Source organism: Polyodon spathula, chromosome 24, assembly GCF_017654505.1.
Source record: "Polyodon spathula isolate WHYD16114869_AA chromosome 24, ASM1765450v1, whole genome shotgun sequence".
Lineage (NCBI taxonomy): Eukaryota > Metazoa > Chordata > Actinopteri > Acipenseriformes > Polyodontidae > Polyodon > Polyodon spathula.
In genome coordinates this window covers 4,082,821-4,106,504 of record NC_054557.1, presented here as the reverse complement: position 1 = coordinate 4,106,504, position 23,684 = coordinate 4,082,821, and the positions used below count along the sequence as shown (strand labels likewise).

The 23,684-nt window shown below is 37.1% G+C and overlaps 1 protein-coding gene across 1 annotated transcript in view; it reads left to right on the top strand.

Moving 5' to 3' along the window:
• Nucleotides 1–23,118, top strand: part of LOC121298795 (neuronal acetylcholine receptor subunit alpha-5-like) — a 32,359-nt gene extending 9,241 nt beyond the window's left edge. Inside the window, exons 2-6 of the mRNA XM_041226012.1 lie at nucleotides 5,680–5,831; nucleotides 8,219–8,263; nucleotides 15,868–15,977; nucleotides 19,160–19,985; nucleotides 22,793–23,118. Of these exons, the coding sequence (XP_041081946.1) occupies nucleotides 5,680–5,831; nucleotides 8,219–8,263; nucleotides 15,868–15,977; nucleotides 19,160–19,985; nucleotides 22,793–22,951 (1,292 nt within the window). The 3' untranslated portion in view covers nucleotides 22,952–23,118. The remainder of the gene's footprint in view (nucleotides 1–5,679; nucleotides 5,832–8,218; nucleotides 8,264–15,867; nucleotides 15,978–19,159; nucleotides 19,986–22,792) is intronic.
• Nucleotides 23,119–23,684: the final 566 nt, after the last annotated feature.

The following is a 23,684-nucleotide window of genomic DNA, read 5'->3' as shown; positions in this document are numbered from 1 at the left end:
TATGTATTTAGAGTGTTTACCTCAATTTTTCCAGGGGAATATTGTAATTTGATTTTCAGGCTACAAAAAAATAATGTTACATGTGTTTTCAGATGATGTTGTCCATGTTCAGTCATGACTGGAATACGTGATTGTTCAATGGGTAGGTAGCTAACAGAAAACCAGTAAAAGTGCTTCCCCATTACACAGATGAATATGTAATTAGAAAGGCCAAGGCTGTTCAATGTAATACTCGGAAATCAGGGCTTTGTTTCAGTGTAATACTGTTAGTAACTAGGACTGTCTGTCTTTCCCATCTCCCTCTGGTTCCACCAACTATATTTACTGTATTACAATGGTTGGGAATTTTACATTATTTAATACCTGCTGTGAGAGGGGGTGTGTGGGTGAGTCAATGATTCGCACAGAGCAAGAGATGTTATTTGTTTTATTTATTTACCAGCAATGGTAGTTTTTTTTTTTTTGTTATTTTTTGTCACAGTTCATTAAGCATGTGCAAGTGCCGGAGAGGTTGAACATAAATGTCAAAACCAAATGATAAAAAAACCAAAACAATGTAAACAAAACTACAAATAAAAGTGCTGTTATAAGCAGGGTCTCGCTACCTCCGCTAGTCCTAGAGGTATGAGTTCAAATGACTCTCCTCACTACTCACTGTCCTGGGGTTGCCCAGATTCCCCCTGAGCTAGTCTATAGAACTAGTACTTGCCCTTTATGGGAACGTAAGCACAATACTTACAGTGGCTGTCTTTTCCAGTCGCGTCCACTGCTTTTCTTTCTCTCCACTGCCGCCTGCTGCTGTAAATAGCACAGGCACCCTTTTTCTGTGCTCCCCTCATACAATTTCCTTCTCCTTCTTTATTCATGTTCTCCTGCCAGAGCTTCTGCAGGGTTGTATCCTGTAAAGACTAACCACAAGAATAGGAAAGTGTCATGGGATTGACTGTCACCCCAAAGACCCGCCCCCAACCAATGAAAAAAATCCCTGTAAGACAACCTTGCTCAACCTCTTTGTGTAATCACCATGATTGGCATTCTATGGGGCGGGGTTGGTTTCTGGGAAAATTTTGTTAATAACAGAAAGTTGTTTTTAACAGGATTGCTAATAACCAGCATCTACTGTATTTTTTTTTTTTTTTTTTAACTTGGCACCTTGTTCTGGATGCACTGGAGGACATCTGAACACAGGATATGATGTACTGGAATTCTGACAAACCCTTCACAATGATTGGTTGAATTCCCAATGTATTGTATACTGTTGTCAAAATATATATTCCATTGGCAGCCTGGGTTTAAAGACCTTCTATCTAAACAGCACCACGTTAATGTATATGATCCTCAGAAGGAGTTTTAAACAAGTTCCATTTAAATTGTGTCCATTACAGTAAGAGACCTATCAATGCAATGGACATCTTGTCTTCAGTGTACACCATTAGAGAAGGATGATGCTTGCCTTGAAGGAAATGAAGGCCTGTTATAAATGGCTACTGGAAGCAACAGGCCACTTCTCTTTTGCATTGCTTTCCCACTTACAGTCATTGTTCTAATGTGATTAGTTTAGTCTTCCACACCGGCATTTGCAACACGATCTAAACCTTACTCTATAATAACCACTGTCTATCTAGTGCAGCTTCTCAAAGTCCATCCTTCATGTTCTTCAGAGCTATTGAAGCCTATGGCTTGGAAACTGCTTGCCAGAACTTTGCCTAGGCATGTATTTTGATATTTTCTCATGCTGTGGTTGTAGGTCATGATGACCTACTTATTAAACATATACCTGTAGTATGTTATTTACATTCTTGATAGAGATACCTGGTCATTATAGTTTAGTTTAACTTTGCATTGTGTTGCTAAAGATTTCAAAAAGGTTTTCACTGCTCCCATTACACTATGTAATGCAATTTTTGTTCCTGGGTAGTAAGTGTTATTTCTTAATTGCTTATGCCTCAAAAGTATAGAAAATGGCTATTATTCCCCACAAACTTTGCTTTTGTGACCAGGACAGTGATATTTCAAAATATCACTATTTCCAATGGGAAAACAGGCAAATGTGTGTCTTTTCGTTCACATAAAGTCAGAAAAAAACAACATAAGAATCCAAATTAACATGTATTTATAATAAAGTAATACAAAATAATACAAATTAAAGAAAATTGTTACACGGTGTTATCATTGTTTAGTGGAACTATTCAGTTGCTCCCAAGGTTTTGAAATTCATGTTCTTACCTCTGCCATTTTCAGTGCTTCCCTTATCACTGAATGCAACCCTGCCCATCACATCTCAGTATCTATGCTATAAGTCTAACTTGGGTGCAGCTGAATAGTTCCAGTTATGGGTAGTATGGCATTTCTTGAGTTTTGTAAGGTTCAAGCTGCAACCATTGGAATTAATTTAACTGCCTTTTTTTTTTTTTTTGTAAAAACTTCTGTGGGTGTTTTTGGATTTTAGAGAGACATCACTGAGTGTACGAGGGATTATTCAGGTAGCCATGGGTTTCCACATCCGATATGGGGAAGAGCAAGAAAAATTAACTTTGATAAGTGACAATTCAGCAAGGACACTCCAGAGTCCTCAGAACAATTGCAACTATTATGAATTAGGAACAGGAAAAATAGAATTTAAATCTACTTTAAATGTAATAAATCAAATAAGTATTCTTATAGATTCCTAGAAAAACCTGCTGGACCTCCTAGAAACTGTGTCTCACAACTTCACATTCAGAGCTCAAACTGGGAATTTTCCTAGCGCAACGCCGCTGCAGCCTTTCTGAAAGCGATGGTTATAATTGAGCTTTAGCTGGATATTATTTTCACACAGGGGAAGCCGATTCATAGAAAAAACAAAACAAGAAAAGGATATTTTTCAAAATAATTTAGCTGGATATTATTACATTGCATTTCCCCCTAAATAATGCAAAACTAATATGCATGGAAATAAACAAAAAAAAACACAGTTCAGGGTATGTAGTCTCAGAGGCTGTTTCTAGACAGAAAGGTCTACTGTACAGCTATTGAATGCAAAGGCTACTCAACCACAAAAAAAAGGAACTTCACCTGATAGCGATAGTTTCAATGTATTAGAGACAAATCAAATGACAAATGTACATTATCTAGTAACACACAGACCTATTTCTATCAGCATTGATATTCCCCTGGTGGGACAAAGCTGTCCAATTGCTGTCTTTGCACAAATAATGGCAGGTTAAAGCAAAAGGATCAGATCTATCAGGATCTTTACACTGAACTGTAACTTGCACAATTTGTTTGTAAAAGAAAAATCCACTTGACCAACTGTACCAGTTTTAGTTCTGGTCCAAAACTATCTGAAATGATAAAAACTAGCAACACATTGCTTTTTTGAAGTTATTGTGATCACAAGTGATCAGCTTGTTCCCCTGTCATGATCATTCACACGCGTGTCTCTCTGACTTGGCTTCTCTTACCGTGTTCTAACATCTCAACCTACATCCTGACGTAAAGACTGGGGTTAGTAGGTCCATACTGTTTACTTTATCAATGCTTATAAATGAAAGACCTAATTTATATTAAGAGCAGTAAATTCCTGTCAGCTCTCAATCAATATTTTCTGGGTCACTTGCAAATATTGTAAAAACCTTTGTATAAGTCTATTTTTTTAGATATTTTTAGGGGTCCTAAAAAAAAAAAAGAAAAAGAGGGGAGTGACTTATACACTGGTATGACCTATAGGCTTTTTCTTGAAATTGTTGTCTCAAAGGGGGGGCGACTTATACACCAGTACAACTTATATACTGTTTTTACGGTAATTATGTTTCATCAAATGCTTTTTAAAAACAGATACGGCAATAAATAAATAATAGCTTGCTGAAGCTCCTCTGTGTGGATTGAGTGGATTGAGAGTACAAAGATTTGTTCAAAGGAGTATATATAAATCAACACACTGAAACAACTTACACAAGTTAAGATTTGTTGTCCCTGCATTGAGCCGTCTGCTGTGTAGTAGAGGTTTGAGACATTGGGTAGTATTCTCAATTTAAACTGACACAAAGACTGATTTTTCCATTGCTACATACCATTTCAAACGGGCAGTTGTGAAAGAAAAGCAGTATGTGTTTTATCAAACATGTGTTTTAATATCTAGTACTGCACCAGGTTCAAGAAATCTCCAGTCGTGCTTTTAGGCAGTGTTGCACTTCCTTGGTCATTACACCTGCTTTCAACATTGACTGCAATGCTTTGCAGCCAGAAACATGATTTTACCCCAGCGACACTGCCGAGGTAAAGTTTTGTAGGAAGTGTTGCAGACTTCCTGAAAATGCTAGAAAATCTTTCTTTCTTTAACCTATTGTATTATCAGATACCATGTTTTACATATAAAATACATTTCTGCTATAACATGTATTTTTTTCAAAACTGCACATTTGAGACCAAGCTTGTAATTGTGCTTTCTGTTGATGATTAAATAATACATCATAGAGACACATTGTTGAAGATGTGGATTTTGTCAAACATCCCCTATTTTTATCACAATTTAAACAGCGTATTTACTGTTAAAACAATTGAACAAATGTTACATTTGATTTTTTTGTATCAAATTGAAGAGATTATAACATTTAAAGTTAGGGGGCCTCTGGCACCCACAGGACACAGCTCTGGTGCATAATCTTTATTCCAGTCTCAACCTCAGTAATTAAATCTCGCTGTTACCCAAATGACTTCCAATACCAGTTCTTCCACAGTCCTTTAGAACTTGTAGACATTTCTGTGAGAATGCCCCTATAGATAATAAAACAGTGAGAATAAAGATTAGACGATTTATCTCATTGGGCATGGGAAGCCCCTATACTAACACCCGGGCTCTATCAGCCATCCCAAGGCCCGGAACAGTGTTTCTTCCCTGGGTTGGCTTTGTTATCCCCTTATTGTGAATTGTCACTACTCAGGGATTGATCCAAAACTCCTCATGGCTGGGTGATTGAGGATCAGTCAAACACCAGGAACTGGAATTGCATGGCCACATTATGAAGGGCTGAACTGATCCTCCCTCACTGAACCAAACCACACGCCAATCCTATTCAATTCAATTGAGTTCAGTGCTGCCTTTTATTGGCATGACGGTCAAGCGGGTACTGCATTAATGGACCTATTGCATACAGTGCAGTGCTTTGTTTAAAAAAACAAACAGCAAAGTGATACTCCTGACCCCATTTAGCTACTAGGGATTCAAATTAATATATGCAGCCATAACAGGAGGACACCATACATAAGCAATATAGTGTATCCTGCTGCATTCCAGTGTCACTGAGGCTAACGATTTGTACACTTTGCCCCACAGAAAGAGCTATTTTTTAAAGACTGCAGTTCTTTTCCTGTTTTACAATTAAACAGAATATAGTTGTTTTGATTTTTAAACAAGTAGTTGGATCTAAATATGAATCATGGCTATTCACCAATTAACACTGTCCCCTCTATGACAAATATTATCACCTCGTTATGCATACATGTTGGGAGGGTTCTTTAATAGCTACATTCCAAACCAAAGTTACCTTTAGTAACATTTTGTAATTGTTTTATTTGAGCTCTATTGTAAAAGTGGCTGTTGGGATGTGGTTTTCAATACCTCCAGCACCCCAATTCAAATCACATTAGAACAGTAAAGTATAAGCTGTTGTTGATGTGGTCTACCATGTGACTCCCCAGGCCTGACTGAGCTCACCTCCTTTGCCAAGACTGAGGACCGCCTCTTTAAGCATCTCTTCAAGGATTATCAGAAGTGGGTTCGGCCTGTGGAGCACCTCAATGGGACAGTGAAGGTCAAGTTTGGACTGGCTATCTCCCAGCTTGTAGATGTGGTGAGCATTCTTCATTATAAACCACAGGGACACTTCATAGAAAAATGAAAACATGGGAAACCTTTATAATATTATCATCAAGAAACCTTACCAGAACCATTAACAGACTACATTATAGTCTTTATGCAATAGCACACTGGTACTAGTATATGTTCATTGGGCAAAATCAGCGTCTACAGTGTTGCAATACATTTGCATCACATTATTCAGTCTTTCTTAAAATGTTTGTGTTTCAACTCAATATCCATAGGTTTTATTGCCTAAATACCATTTCAAAAATAAACCCAGTAATACAGAGGATTCACCATGAACGTTTATTGAGTATTGCAGTTACTCTTATACAAGTTTACCATAGTATAAGCAGAGCAAAGTGTAATAAAGCATGGTGAAAGTAAACCAGGGTAAATACATATAAACTATAAACACAAGGAAAAGCATGAGAAAGCTAGATTACCTTGAAAAAGTATTGTGGTAAACCTTTATTATTATTATTATTATTATTATTATTATTATTATTATTATTATTATTATTATTATTGTTGTATCATTTAGCAGACACATTTATCCAAAGCAACTTGGGGACTTGGGGGTGAACTATGCATAACAACTGCTACTGCAATCACTTACAATAGGAACTCTCATGCTAAGAATGCTACGAATGAGGCTGGCTGAATAACCCAGAACCTGGAGCAAACTACTAGAGAAATAGAGGGTTGAATATGTGTGAGTGAATCTCCTCCCCCTGCCAGTCTATTGACAGTATTAAGACCATTTCACTAATGACGTGTCCTTGGAATTATCACATTAACTTCCTTCACCATTCCTCTGACAGCAGGGTAGGATCTGTCAGTCACAACTGGTTAGACCATGGAGCGTTCAAACAACTATACAATCGCTTTCTGTTTCACATTTGCAAATATGATGAAATATAATCAATTGTGATGTTTTTGCTTGAACCAAATCTCAAACCTTTCTGAAGATTTTAACTGTATATAGCAGAGATTCATTTTAGTTTAGTACTTTTGAGTTCAAGCTTTAAAATGATGCTGCTACATTTCAGTATATTCATTTTCTTAATAATAACCCTATGGTGTTTCATTCACTGTTTTGTTTTGTTTACCTTGCCATTTACTAGCCATTTCTAAAAACTGCACACTAAGGACAATGTTTTATCCTCCTGCAACTGTGACTAAGTAAATGGAAAATGTAACAAATCACAGTTTCTGAGGGGATGGAAATTAAAGCTGCACACCCCTAGTGTTGATTTTTCTAATCACATGAGGCAGAAATTGAGATTAAAATTTGACATTTTTGCTGGAGTAGTTAATAAGTGTTGAATGATATGTCCGGAGACGAGAAGTTTTGGTTCAATTATTATTTTGGTTCAATAATAATTACAAACAGACTTGACTGGTGATTGCCATTATAGTACTAAATCAGAGACCAGGCAGGACCTGCTCACTGGAACTACCACCACAAGTACGGTGGCCCATTGATACACATTTAGTAGGAATGTGTGCTTGCATGAATATTCTACAGTGGGCATGATAAATAATTATCTACAACAACAGAGGATGATAGAGAATGCACATAAAAGTTTTTTGAGCAGGTAATGAATACTCTATTATGGAAATGCAGATGATGTAAAATATCCTTTTATGTCCATTCTGGGCATTTTTTCTTTATTATTAATGCTTTTAATAAAATAAAAAAAAATTAAAAAGTCCCCAGTTTTGTTGATACTGCATGTCTGTGTTAGAATATCATAAGATTTAAAGCATAGATATGTTTTAGAATGAATCAAGTTGCTTGGTTGCAGTGACTCCAAATTAACTAGCCAGACAAAATATACACTGGCAGAGATTAATAAATGCTGCATGACTGGCATAGGCATTTATCACAGGCATTTCACCATGCATTCTAAATATCTTGGTATTCCACACTAGGTAGTTAATGTCTAAGAGTCTGAGCAAGTGTAGTGGTATCACTAATATTATTCATTTATTACCAATGTAGAAGGGTTTTAAGACTTGTTAGAGTAGTATATATCTTCCCCAACTTTATTCATATATATATACCTAGTAGATACATATTAAGGTCAACATATACTTAGTAATTGAAATGATGTATGTTAAACTCATTGACAAATATTAAATTAACTGCTCCAGTCTGTTTCTGGCTAGTAAAATGATGATTTTTTTCCTTTCAAAAATAATTACATTTTGGTCACTATGGGAAGCAAATAAGACCCATAATAGTATATGATTAATAAAGATTGAACATGCACAGCCATGCTGTGGCAGAAATAATTAAACAACATCCTTAGATATATTTGCCATCTGGATTCCAGTTTTATGAACCACTGAAGTCTTTTATACTTCTTATAGGATGAGAAAAACCAGCTGATGACAACTAATGTGTGGATGAAACAGGTGAGTGTGTTTCTCTACTTTTTATTGAACAAGAAGTTACATCTTGTATAAAATACCCAGTAAACAAAAAGTTGTCTTACTTTCAGCCACATGCAGCTGTCTGAAGTCTGAAGAGAATGGGTGGGGAGGATTGAGAATATACCTTTTAGCTTGGGAGAAGGCAAATCACCCTTAATAAATAGTTCGCCATTCTCAAGTCTTAATAGTATTGTCCTGTGGCCAGGTAATATTTGCTCCTCTTCAAAAAAATCTCCCTGTTACCCAGGAACTGGCTGTCAATTTGTCCTTCCTTGTAAAATAAAGGACTTACAGCATGTGATTGAATTTAGAAATGGAGGATTTAGTTATCACTGGTAATCTATCTTTCTAGTCTTCAAATGTGTCAGCTACAGTTCATGAACAATGAGGTGTTTGCAGTTTATGTATGTTACGGCAGTGCCATTACTTTTAGTTGCTATGCACCTAGTGAATACAGTGACCTCCCTTTATTTTACTGTCTGGTTTACATAAAAATCATAAAATATTGATAGCAGTAAAGTAAGATATAGTACCGACATGGCATAGCCGTGAATTAACTGAACATATTAACTATCAAATCATGAAGCACTGTTGTGTAAATTCAGTATGCCTGTTTTTAAATCCAGTCACAAGACTTATCTGTTTCATTTAGATTTCATACTTTTAAACACTCAGAAGGCCTTGGTACACACTGTACATCAAATGTTCTTTCAAGCAAACAGATGAAGAAATGAATCCCTCCTTCAGTTTGACAACTCACTTGTTGGGGTCCTCAGACACTGCTAATGAACAGCTCCTAACCCTGCCTGAACATGTGAGGCGGGAGCACTCACAGTGCCTCACAATGTCAGGAGCCAGTCACTGATTCGCCATCCAGGGTGACCTCACAATGTCAAGAGCCAGTCACTGACTCGCCATAGAGAGTGACCTCACAATGTCAGGAGCCAGTCACTGACTCGCCATCCAGGGTGACCTCACAATGTCAGGAGCCAGTCACTGACTCTCCATAGAGAGTGACCTCACAATGTCAGGAGCCAGTCACTGACTCGCCATAAAGAGTGACTTTAGTTTGTCTAACATACATTTAAATCATTTAGAACACTGATCAAGGCATGAGTTGAAACGCTTGTCTGCTTGTCATTCAAGTGCTTTATTTAGATCATAATACATGTAGAAGATACATGGTCAGAATTGAATTAGAGGAACTGATGGGATTAATTGCAGGGTAAAAAGTATCATTAAAACCTTTATATTTAGCATCTGCAAATATGGTTTAATTGTAATCTCTGTGCTTAAACTCATAAATACATGACATCTCAGAAGATATATAAATTAGAAACCAGCAGTAAAATGTACAGCTACAGCCAAAAGTTTTGCAACACCTAGAATTATAGGATTGAGACATTATTAAAAAAAAGCTATATTAACATAATTTGGATATTTTAATTTACATTATTAATCAAATAAACTACAAAACGATATTGCAAAAGTTTGCCAGAAGCCACAATAGATCTACAATATTTCATGTTAGATTTTAAAATGTCACATTTAACATTTTTTGTCAGTTTTTCATTAAGTATTATGAAAAACTACAAAGCCATATGTAATTCAATATGTTAACGTAACATTATTTTACAAGTTTCATTCGACTCTATGAAGCAAAATGTGTTAAGTCTATAGATGATGTAAAACCTTTGGCAATAGCTGTACATTCTCAATCTGGTTCAACGTCAGTGTCACAGATATGCTTTGATGTCTGTATCCTTGGCAACGTGTTAGTCTCCCAATGTGCTCAGGAGATTGTAGCACTGATTAAACCACAAAGTCATATTTAATATACAACATCGATGGCTACTTCAAATTCTGGGATATTGTAGCCAGAAAAATGAGCAGGAATTCCCTAATGAAAAGTGATAACCAGAGATACAAACATAAATGTATCAAATTTATTAAGAAGGTAGACAAAACCAATGCAGCGGAAAAAAAAAAAAAAAAAAAAAAAAGAACAGATCTTTTGAGTATTTAGACAGCTTCTGTGCTTTAAACAAGTCAGTTTCAGGAGAATCTCTACTGGATAGCATTAGCAAGAGGAGTGTTTCCTGGAAGATTTACCGCATGACTCCTCTATGCGTGACCTCGGACATCTACTGTAGAGCTATACATTTAGACTACAGTACTAAAAGTCTGTTTTAAAACCCATGGACTAGCTTAGGACTTAATATCATGTCCACATCTTTTCTATGTTTATGCATAATTTTGCCCAGAAGTTTTCAAACACTATGTTTTATCTTGGGGTGAGTGGAAGAGCCATTACTTGTATTCATACACGTACTCAGACATCTACAGTTTCCATTTACCAGTAGAACAGCTTTGCATTTATGTATTAATTGTACTCAAAAAAAAAAAAAAACATATTCATTAATGGATGCTTTTTTTTTTTACTCTTTACTCGGAACACTCCTAATTTTACCCCTACAGTGTTTCCTATCCTTTTTTAATCTGTCTCCACTTAATTCTCAAAAGTATTCTCATTATTTTAAATCCTGGGAATAGTCTTTAGGGATTATGACTCTAAAACACAATGTCCTTCTTGTATTGTGGAGACCAGATCTGAACACGATATCTTAAGTGTGGTCTCACCAGAATATTGTAAAATTGTAGCGGTTTGAACTGATTCTCCACACTGTGTGGTAGTAGACAGCAATGCATCACTATTATAACCCTTTCTTGTGATGGGCCTATTTTAGTTCTATACCACCAATCTGTTATTTGTTATTATTGCAGTTGTAGGAGGTTAGTGGGCTGAGTCAAAATGGTGATGGTGATGGGACTGGCAAAAACACACAGGAGGCTTGAATAGTTTTTCCCCGCAGCAGGGTTTTTATTTGTCTGGCCGTAGATGGCCACCGACCCGTATTCCAATTCAAAAGACAATAAAAAAAAAGTGATGAAATAAAAATAATCAAAATAAATTCCCCCACCAATATCAACAATGATGAAGGAGGAGGTGCAAATAAAAAAAAAAATATATAACTAACAAAGTGCCGCACACAATGACAGAGTAAAAACAAAACAGATATAAGTCCTGAGTAGGATTTTAGCGGCGAGGTCCTGGTCGTTCTTCCAGAAAACACTCGTCTCTGAAACACAACACACTATTACACACTATCAATTCAGCAACACGACTCCCTTTTGCTGGTCCCAAGACTGAGCAACCGAGCTTATATCATACCGTCCTTTAAATACTGTTCGACCCCGCCCTTAGCCTCGGCCCCGGTCGCCGCTGTACCCAATCGGCGTACATAGTAACTCTGACTGAGGTACGTAATGCGGTGGCCGCGGACTTCTGCGTTCGGGCGGAGCGAGCGATCTTTCTGGAATTTCCAGATGGTTCGACTTTTGTCTTTTCGCCGGTTTCGTCCCGTTTTATGCAACGCCACCAGCGATCAGGAGGATCGACCACAGCTCCGACCCGTTGCACCCCGTCACACAGTGTAAAACTTTACATTTATTAACAATTACATTTTAATTTGTCACAATTCATCCTAGTGCTGTATGCGGTCTAAATCACTTTGAATGTCATGAGTTGCTGAAAACATTTTGGGCATTCCCTCCGGCTTTCATCTACAAGTGCCCAAGCAACAATTTATGTGGCACCTCAGCATATTCCCAGCTAGAATGATGCAAGAACTCTGTTTCCTGCTCTTTAACCAGTTCTGTAGCCACATACACACACACACACACACACACACACACACACACACACACACACACACACACACACACACACACATTGCGTCCAATAGGATCCCTGTGAAGCTAATGGGGTTTAAAGGGATGATTGGCTCGGGGGTCGGAGGACTCTATCAGACCTTCAGTCCTCTTTGGTTTTTGTTGGTAGTTGCAGCAGTGAGGGAACATAAGTGAACATTCTTATCTGGGGAGAAAAAAAAATGTAAGCTACAAAAAAATATATATATATATATACACACTACCTTGTTTTCCCACTGAATGTCATACCCACTTATTGTATCCATGCTTGCTGTAACTTCTTTAAATAATCAAAGAGATTTGTTCGACAATATCGTCCTTTTTTAATCCATGTTATATATTGCACAGCATGAACTAGATGGAGCTATAGGTTCACGCTGACTTGATCAGTGAGCAAAAGATCTGGATTGACAGATGTCAGAGTCAGTCTGAACCCACACATGCAAAGTAGATACATTGTGTGCTACAGTATGTCAAAGCGCCAGACTGGCATGGCCCATGTGTCGCACTGCTGTTTTTCTCTCTCTCCCTGTTCTCCCTACACTTGCTCTGCCCACATGATCCGGCCCACACTGCAATCACTGCTGCCTGTCACCCGCCTGGGGTCACAAGTTCATCAGCTCCAGGGCTGCAGAATCAAATCAGGCTTTTCACGAATAACTTCAAAAAGCAAAAAATATGCGCTTCACACATGGGGGGGGGGGGGGGGGGGGTGTGACGACCATCTGTCCTTCTGCCCTGAGTTTAGCTAACCAGTTGCCATCAGTGAACAAATAGTCAAAGCAGTGTATCTGTGCTAATAAACCAGTGCCGCATCTCCATTATGTTGTCAGTCCTGAGCAAATAATGTACTCTGGTTATTGAAAATAAAGTAACCTAGATTTAAAAAGGTGACTGAATTGACCTTTTAGGGGCCGTACAAAAGTATCAACATTTTCTAAAAGCATGCAAAACGTGCACAGGGAGTATGGGGGTCAAGGGCAATGTATGCTTTTTGATTAAAAAAAATTACATTTTGATATAGCTTGAAATATTAACACACCTTTTGCAAAAGTACTATAGCCACCACAGATGTCATTTTTGCAACAGTTCATTATATTTTAATTCAAACTCAAGCTTTGCAGCAACATTGCTATACATATTCTTACGCATTCAATTTAAATATCATGCGTAATTCATATTTTTTCAATGCGTAAAGCACCTGGTACACAGCCTATCTGGAGCATTGGTCACTACCGTTTGAAGGAAACAGATAAGTTATTGTGTTTATTATTTAATACAATCCCCTGCAGCTGTCATCTTGCCCTATTATGCACCAGCTGATTCTGAATACACATAGAGCACCAGTTCTGAGGCATTTGCCTTCACTAAAAGAGATGTGAAATGACAGTCCTTTCATATATGTCATAAATATTACCTGTCGTGCACTTTCATTCAGTATATAGGTTTGAAATATGCAGTTTTATGAAACAGATGTTACAGCAAACATGTGTTTTCATTTCAAAATATGACCTCTGATACTATACTAGGTTAAAGAAAGATCTCAGTTTGCCTTCCTTGCCTTCCCGGAAGTCTGTTACTGCCCTGAAAGGGTGGGGACAGCTTTACGCTTCAGGTGAAATGACCCAGGAAGGCAATATGAAAGCACTAGATTTCTTTAATCTGGTGCAGTACCAGATAAAGTGCTACCCCATTATAATGCGGATGTCGGGGTCCATAATTTAGAAACCGCGTTATTAGTGATTCGCCTTATAATGAATATTGGCATTTTTGTTCCCAAAATGATTTACAATGCCCACATGCCAAATTAACATTGTAGTGTATGGAGGAAAATGAAGGAATGAGACAAACACAATTTACAGTTACTCAAATTCACAGTTTATTGGAGCGATTATTCCCGGTCCCTGTTAGCCTGGGCCACACAAAACACAACCTGCACTCTCAGAGCAGCACATTCACACAGCCGCTTGTCTATCTCAGCTCTGCCCACTCTGATGTAGACACCCCCCTATATGCTTCCATGTCCCTGACTTCCTGTTGATATTCCAGCAGAAACCAAGCAAATTAATCAGTTTAATTCCGCTTATTTTTTCTTCATCTTTTAGCTATCCATGCAATGTAGATTCTGCAATCTACATTGTAACAGAATCTACATAAATCCAACAGAATTTATTATGCATTAAAGTGATGGTGAGTCTGGCCGTTTATATGCTGCTCTGCTATTTCATAGTATAACGTGCTTTACTGCCTTCACTACCCACATGACAAAGAGGATAATGCTTTGCTGGACTGTGGCTAAGGAAGGGGATTAGATCAGCTCTTCTGTAAGTTTTCAGTGTGTTTCTATGTGAATTAGAGTGGTTGTCAGTGTCCCCTGACTCTCTGGAGAGTCTGATAATTATAAGAGGTGCTATACAATGTGCTTCCACAACTTATATCCCCACAGTCAAACTGGAGGGGTGTTTTCAGAAGCAATTATTGGTGGTGTAGTTTGTAAGTATACAGCTATGGCCAAAAGCTTTATATCACCTAAAATTGCAAAACATATTAACCGATTTTATTTAACATCATGGAATCAAATAAACTACAAAATACAAAATGTCGCCAGAAGCCATACTATTAGTACAGTATTTCATGTTAGATTTGAAATTTGTTAAGTATATGGAAAACCACAAACGGCATGTACTGTAATTCAATATGTTAACATTATTCAGCAGGTTTCATTCAACTTTATGAAGCAAAATGTGTTTATTCTATAGGGTGCTGAAAATCTTTTGGCTGTAGCTGTAGAACACACATAATAGGAAAATATACCGCTTGGGATATAAGGTAAAAATCCCTTAAATGTATTTAATAGAAAGCTTTCCTTATATTGTATTACAGTAACATGTGCAGCATTGTTGAAACTAAAGGGCGCTGAAGTTAAAAGTGTACTGGAGTACACCATGATAAAAAGCATAGCACACAGTAAAAGCATAGAGAAGGCATGGTAAAGTATAGGCACACATGGTACAACACATGTTAGCATACAAATCCTAAAAAGAACACTTACTAAGCAGAGGTACATATAAGCAAACAATTACTGTTATAGGATGCTTTATCAAAATGAGAGGTGGTCTGGAGTGCTGGTGTGTAGAACATACATGTGGTTCACAGTAGCTATTCACTATTGTGGTCTTGTCAGTGTTGGGTGCAGACAGTAACCCCTGGGCATGAACAGAGCTGTCACCTCCTAATTTAAGTCCACCCTTAGAAAAAATATCATATACTATTCATATACTTTCTTATCACAACTATTTTGCTAGTTTACATGCACATACATGTATTTCCATGAAGCTTGGCAGAAAGATTATTTTTTATTTCCATCTATAGACACATTAACTTCAAATGCATCATCTTGCACAGTATTGTACAGAGGAAATAACAGCTATTCTGCTAAGCCTTGTTTAAAAACATTTGTGCATCTGTTTTCTGTTAAGTCCCTTTAAAAAGGGATGATTGATTTTGGGGGAATTTGAGATAATTGGATACGAGAGGATTTAGCCACATTATTGTTTTTCACAGAGAATACATACATATATATATATATATATATATATATATATATATATATATATATATATATATATATATATATATATATATATATATAAAAGTAATTACTGTTTCATTCCTAGAAACAATAGTTTTTTTAAAACCCTGGGTGGTTACTACTCCTTCATTATTTAAAGCACATCTATGGAAACAGAAATACAAAACTGAAGTGATATATTAAGTCCTAAATGAGAGTTTCTCTTCTTATTTCTGGTGCTCAGGTGTGGGTGGATGTGAAGCTAAGATGGAATCCAGATGACTACCTGGGAATAACATCTATCAGAGTTCCCTCTGACACAATATGGATCCCAGACATTGTTCTCTATGACAAGTAAGTAACAAGTGCTCCACCTAGTGGTTCAAGACCAAATGTCAGCGCATCTTTTTAATTTTTTTTTTCTGGTGCAGTACAATTAGTTGGACCAAGAAAAATATATTTCAAGTCTGAGGTTTACAAAGGAGCAAGGAACTTGAATGATTTGACTACAGCTCTGTGCTCTATACAGTACAAAACAATTGGGTGTTCAATTAACTGTAAACACGGGGCTAGATTCTCAAAGCTATTTTCTTGAATGGTCATTAGTAAGATATTTTTAGAAAATCAAAACACTTCCATTAAAGTTACAAATCAGCTCTACCTAACTCAGACATTTAATTCTAAGTTGTTCCTTATTCTTTTTAGAATTGTTTCAGACAAAAACAGGGATGGAAATAAGACTCCCACTGCAGAGAAGTTTGATTTGTTCCTTTTTTTACTATGGATTTAATGAGACACAAGTGAGCTTGTTATATATACATTGGGGCTAATCAAGCATATATTAAAACCTGGAATGGGTGAAGTCTGCAAAAATATGAGCTTTGAGAATGTGTCTTCTCTTGTTATTCTAAGCCATTCAATATAATTGGTTGTATTGGGACAAGGTGTCACAGAAGTTACATAGCATGTAGTTTTAAAGATCATATCATTTATGCCATAACATACCACTATTTTACCAGTAACATACTTTCACTTGAAGATGACACTTATAAAGATAAAGAAGACTTCCGTCTTTACTGTCAGCAAGTGTCCTACTGTTTAACAGTGCCAGAACTCTGTCACAAACTAGAGAGCCTATCTGTGGTGTGTCCTACCCAAGGCATTTTAACTACCCCCACTGGCATGTCACCCATTAGAATTGTGCACATATGTCATACTTACATTTTTATATATTTCTAAAGAATCACTTGGTAATGACCTTTAACAGCTATGAAGCTGGTTTCACAGACCCTGAGTAGCACTAGTCTTGGAATATTGTACCTAAAATAACATTAGGATGTCCTGATCGGGGTCTGTGAAACCAGCCCGCAGAGTGTATTACAGTCAGGGGGTATATGGAAATTGTCTGTCCAACTACTGGTCTGTTTTGTCACCCTTACATCTCTGCATATAATTACATAACCACTCTTTCAAGTGTTATGAAACATGCTAAGGACATTTTTTAGCACAAGTTACTGCACGTCAGTTTGTCAGATTTCTACATATATCTACACAACCACTTATCCAAATATGAAGTGTGATAAAAAGCACTAAAAGGACATTTAAAGTCTGGGGGTATATGGAGGCATCTATTTGTATAACAAACTTCTATTTGTAGATGTACACTGTATATAAGTTGGATATAGATCATAGTGGCATAGTTCTTGTTACAGTTATCTCATTTCTACAGCAGTGGCAGAGGGGGTATGCCACTGTCTACATTACGGATGCTGGAGAAGTCTCCTGAAAAAGAGTGGATTTCTTACCGCAAATCGTTTTTTCTGTAGACATCTCCAGCATCTTGGTTGCCCAACTTTTAAGAACACCTGTAGCAAAAGAATGGTTCTAAAGATATTTCAATTAAAAAAAAGATATATTCACAACCTTATTTGGGAGGGATCTGTTAAGGGTTCCAGAAAATCAAATGTCATTAAATGAATATTACCCAACAAATGAAAATCAACTGTTTACAAGGGATGAGCTTTGAATGTTTCTTTTACACCATGTTTTATATGTGTTCTATAGATATTTAATTCTGGAAAATAATAATAATAATAATAATAATAATAATAATAATAATAATAATAATAATAATAATAATAATAATAATTTAAAAAATCACAATTTGCATTGGTTTTGTATGCAGAGCTATGCTAGTACATTGCAAAGCTTATTCTACCTAATATAAAATCCAAGGTCATATCTCCAGGGATGAAAAAGCTGTACCCTTTGAAGCAATTCACAAGTGGCTAGTTCAATTAACAGATATAATTAGGAACACCATGGTCAGCTGTTAAATTGCAAGAGCTTCATATGCTCTAACGTGTTTACATAATTAGTTTTCACTAATTATTAAAATAAGCAAATGAGTCCTAATAGGTGACATTGGATCTCATAATGAACCTAGAAGAGAATCCCTACCATATTTTGCTTCTTGCCTTTCCAATAGACAGCATAGTTGGTAGTTTCCAAAGCAGAAATGACAACCAAAGGAGAAAACAGTAGCATGTGCTGAGTGAAGCAAACCTTCCCCCCTTTGCTAAATGAGTAAAAACATTGTTAAAACTATACAAAAACTTAGTTAAAAAGGGTAACAAACTATATTTTTTAAAATAATCAAAAGCAAAATCATATGAAAACACTATACAGTCTGGGATTGACAAACAGCAAGCAAATTAATCTAAAGTCTGTTGAGGGGTAAGCTTGCAATGCACTACAGAGGCAGCTCAAGTGATGCAAGCTTTGGGCGTAGAGTAGCAAGAACATGGCAACACTGACTGTCACACTTAAACTGTTTGCACAACTTCCAAGAATCAGTTTTGCTTTATTATTCATTAATCAATGCAATTAACAACACACCTTGCACTTTGCTTATTTTACAGAAATGTATTCATAGTAAACATGAGCACTAGTATCTGTCAGACACATCATATTTCTGACAAGCCAACTGGGATCTTAATTATTTGGGGGAGGGGAGTCTGATTCTGCTTCCAATTTTATTAACTGATAAACTAAGCAACATGCAAGACGCATGGTATGTTCTGAAGGACCCCTAAACCGTTTGCTAATTAATATAGCTGTCAGAACTAAAAGCTCTAGGGAGCATATTTAGAATGCCATAATCCAACTGTCAACAGTGGAAATTTATATTTAGTCTAATGCAAATGAACAAGAAAATCTACATGCAGTATAAAAATATCTCTTCATGGAGTATCCTTAATTGTTTTTTTTTTTATAAAAAAAACCTAGATAATACCCCTTTGGCATAGCTCGATAGCAGAACCACCAGTTTAGAAGCAGCTATGGTTGGCATCTCTGCCAAAGACAGATAATGTAGGAGACCATATGTTTAATTATTGAATTAGTGACACCATGGAGAAGTCATCTTTTTCTCATGAGGCTACATTGATAGGGACTGTCAACCACTACAAGACACATAGTTTTGGTCAGCTGTATTCTCAAATGATAAAATGTATGTTTTCTTTATCTCTGTAAAGTGCCGATGGAAGGTTTGAAGGATCAGTCACCAAGACGGTGGTAAAGTACGACGGCATGATTACATGGATCCCCCCGGCCAACTACAAGTCTTCGTGCACCATCGATGTCACCTTCTTTCCATTTGACCTGCAGAACTGCTCCATGAAATTTGGCTCCTGGACCTATGACGGTTCGCAAGTGGACATCACACTGGAGGACTTCCATGTGGACATGCAGGATTATTTCGATAATGGGGAGTGGCAGATTGTCACAGCCACTGGTAGCAGGGGAGTGAGGACTGATGGCTACTGTTTCTTCCCCTTTGTCACCTACTCATTCGTCATCCGCCGGCTCCCCCTATTCTACACCCTGTTCCTTATCATCCCCTGCATTGGCTTGTCCTTCCTGACCATCCTGGTTTTCTACCTCCCTTCCAATGGCGGGAAGATCTCCCTGTGCACCTCGGTTCTGGTGTCCCTCACTGTCTTCCTCCTGGTCATTGAGGAGATTATACCCTCCTCCTCCAAGGTGATCCCTCTGATAGGGGAGTACCTGGTTTTCACCATGATCTTCGTTACCCTCTCCATTGTGATCACTGTCTTTGCCATCAATGTCCATCATCGCTCTTCCTCCACTCACCATGGTATGGCTCCATGGGTCCGACGTATTTTCTTACACAAGCTGCCCAAGCTCCTGTGCATGCGCAGGCATATTGACCGATATGTCCCCCCTAATGGCCAGAGTAAGGGAGCTGATGTAACATCTTCTAGGAACAACCTGCAGGCGGCACTGGACTCTATCCGCTACATCACCCTGCACGTGATGAAGGAGAACGAGGTCCGCGAGGTAGGTGACACCATAGAAGATACTTGTTCAGTAAATGAATACATACATCATTACAACATTGAAATTGAGGGACATTCTTATTTACTCCATGTTAATATTGATGAGGGATAGGTCAAAATGCAGTCACTCCTATAGATTGACATTGTCATTTCATTGTATTACAACAGTAGTCACAAAAGTATATCTTCAATTTATTGCATGGCTTTGGCATCATTGGATACCAAGAATAGTCCATTACTATTTATCCACAAGGAATGTGAAATCTGTATATTGATCTGTCTAATCTTACCTTGGTCTTCAACCCTGTTCCTTACCCAATGGATGGGGGGGGGGATTGAGAAATTCCAGTTTAACAGTAGGTGTCATAAGAAAAAAACAAAACTGCTTTCATCTGTTTCATCATAACCTGTAAATGTACAATGAACTGCTAGGCTGTGAGACATGGTCTGATTTTGAAGCAAAATTTGTAATTTAAACAGTCGATGAACAAAATAACATTCTGTTATCATCTCTCCCCACAATGCATTGCGCAACAATTAGAATTGTGGACATTCTGTATTTATAATTATGCATTAATCTCATAAACTGCAAATATAAAGGTACAGTTTACATTTTAAATGTGCAGGACATTTCTTAATCATGGCATGAGATGGTACACAATACATTTTTCATCGTGTGCTGAATTCTTATTCTGGATTCTTAAATAACCCTGTTGACACGAAATCTCTCGGTAGGTTATTAGCTCTTTGGCTCATTCAAGGGATGACCTCTATTATGCAACTGCGTGGTTTGAGGGAGAACTCTGATTGGCTATCAATATTCTACAAAGGGTAGATTAATCTATGGTGGATGACCGGCTGCCACCTCATCACACCACCTTAACATATCATTCTACCATACAATGCTATAAACATATAAAAAAGTATAATTGAAATTAGGCTGTGGTTATTTTAGACCTGACTGCTCACAATGTTCAATCATACCTCGCATTTTGCTGTCGTTCAGGTTCATGATGAGCAAGTTGACATTTAGAACTGATGAAAACTTAAAACTACTGAGCTATTTGTTAATCTTCTTCTCAATCAGTTTAAAATATTCCTTCATGAACTAATGTCCTTGGGGCTTAACAACACATGTTAGTTGTTCCTTATGAGTAGCAATGGTCGCTAAATAAGTGGCTGTGGTCAGAATCCTATGATGTTCTCCTGTTTTACCCTTACGATAGCTGTTAACTCTTTATGAATAGATAGATGTTCGTAAACTGTATTTTGGGTGAGTAAAATGGAACATTACCTTGAAGACATGAGTACTTCCAATAACACACTACATACTTTAATGCTAATGTATGGGGTATGCATTAGCCTTACATTTTAACTGTAATGTTAATTTGAAGTAGTGTACAGAGTCTTATTTAGTCTTCTATTAGTCCTTCCTTAATAATATTAATGTTATAATCCGAGAAATTATTACTCTTGGTGTAGTTAGCTCTGCATTCACAGAGTCTCTTCCCACTCGTACTAGGCTATTACAGTTTCTTTGTTTTCTCTAAATCTTCCTTTCACATCTCTTGTTCTCTACCTTTCCAAGTCGACAGACACACTCTCTAAACATTTAAAAAACAAACAAAACACAAATCTCCAAGATTATTATTTAAAAAATGGTACCAATAGGGCACTAATGCAAATAAAGAAAATCTAATATTGCATTGCTTATTGATCACCTTGCTATAGTAATAAAGCATACCGACTCTCTCCAAACACAGAAGCTTGTATTTATTATATAGTTTTACCTTCCAAAAATGTGGTTGACAGATAGGTAAATTGACAGGTTAGGTTGAGGGGGACTAAGACAGCACCAGGAAATCCTGAAGATCAAGAAGCATGCATTGCAAATGATTGAATAACTGTACTTTTTTTTTTTTTTTTTTTTTTTTTTTACATAAACAAAACTGACTTTTTGGTCATGTGTTTCTGGCAATTTCCATGCAGACCCATTATCTAGCAAACGCTTGCAATATATTAACAACTGACCATTGAGACGCTGGGCACCAATGAAGTACAAGAAGCTTGATAACATACAAACTCAAGCTGTCCAGCAAATATTTTCTGTGTATTCTTTACACGTAATTCCTATTTTTTCAATGCGTAAAACACCCAGTATGCAGCTTATCTGGATAGCTGTTTCCACTCTTCTTTCAGAAATGGGAATTAAATACCGTATAGCGTGACCTTTTGGTGGGGAATTTATTGTGGCTTTGTTGACGGTTTAGATTGTATGGTTAATAATATTTCCATCAGTTAGAAAGTTGCATACAGTGCTTGTTACAGCAATCCTGCCATCTGGCTGTGTAACCAGACTGGTATGCAGAACAGGTTATAAGGACAGAATGTGCCAGGTGTCAAAGAGGATATGAGAATGGCAGTGATGAAGCCAATCAGTGCTCGCTGGATTGTGCAAGTGTTTGAAAACATTAAAATTAGAGCAGACGTTTCCATCAATGAATTAAAAAAAAGCATTTTTGTGTTATTTGTTTTTACTAGGAGTTAAGTAAGCAGTTATTTTTCTTTTTAAAGTAACAGCCAACATATTTTATGCTGTAGTACATTCTGTGGCTCCGAGATGCTGATACTCAGTTATGTATTGCAGTGGATGTGTTTACTTTTAAGACCTCAATGCGGTTCTCAATACTTTATTAAATTAGTATAAAGTCTATACTCTATTGACTGTCTCAGTTTTCTATACTGTACTATTGCATTCGCTGACTATTAAACCAGTGATATCTGACACTTTGAATTGTATTATTCTAGGTTGTTGAAGACTGGAAGTTTGTGGCTCAGGTGCTGGATCGTGTTTTTCTGTGGACGTTTCTTCTGGTCTCAGTCTTGGGGTCTGTGCTTCTGTTTATCCCAGTCATTTACAAGTGGGCCAACATTACTGTCCCAGCTTACATGGGGAACAGTGGCTGACCCCTTATGTGGACACCAGCTGCCATCAGTGTGGACGTTACTGCAAGTGCTGAATGACTTTTCGCAGAAGGGGGTCCATTCCAAAATGCATTGAAAATAGACATCTTTCAAAACCACCATTGTATGAAAAGAAGAGACTTATGTTCTTCACTTCATTGTTATTAACAACTGGAGACAAGCAATGCAACTGAGCAAAATTCAGATTTTACTATAATTGCTATTGCTCCTATGGTGGTTAAAATCAACTGGATTGTAAGAATAAAATCCAATGCTGTTTATTGTTAATGCTTTCCTAAAAATCAAACACATTGTAGTGCATAGAGGTACGCATGGATAGGAAATCTAGGTACTCATTCTGGTACTGTTATGTTATCATCTTGTAGTGTTTTAGGTTATTATCTTCATTTTGTGCCTGGTGTCTAAATTTCATATTTGCTGCATGTCTTTTCCCCCAGCATATTACATATTGTTTTGCTATTCTTTTATTCACACATTATGCAGTAGTTAAATCCATTAGGGAATATGTTTTTTTTTCTCTAAACATCGCAGTGTATCCAGACCATGCTCTCTCCTGCAACAATGCAGGTGCTTTGATTGCAATGAGTGGCACACTGTGGGAACAGGAAACCAGCATTGTTATAGGAAGGACGGTGGCACACTACAATCCCTAGAAAAAAATCATTCTCCTGGCAAATGCTCCCGAGTAAATGTTGACATGTATTGCCCAGTTCAC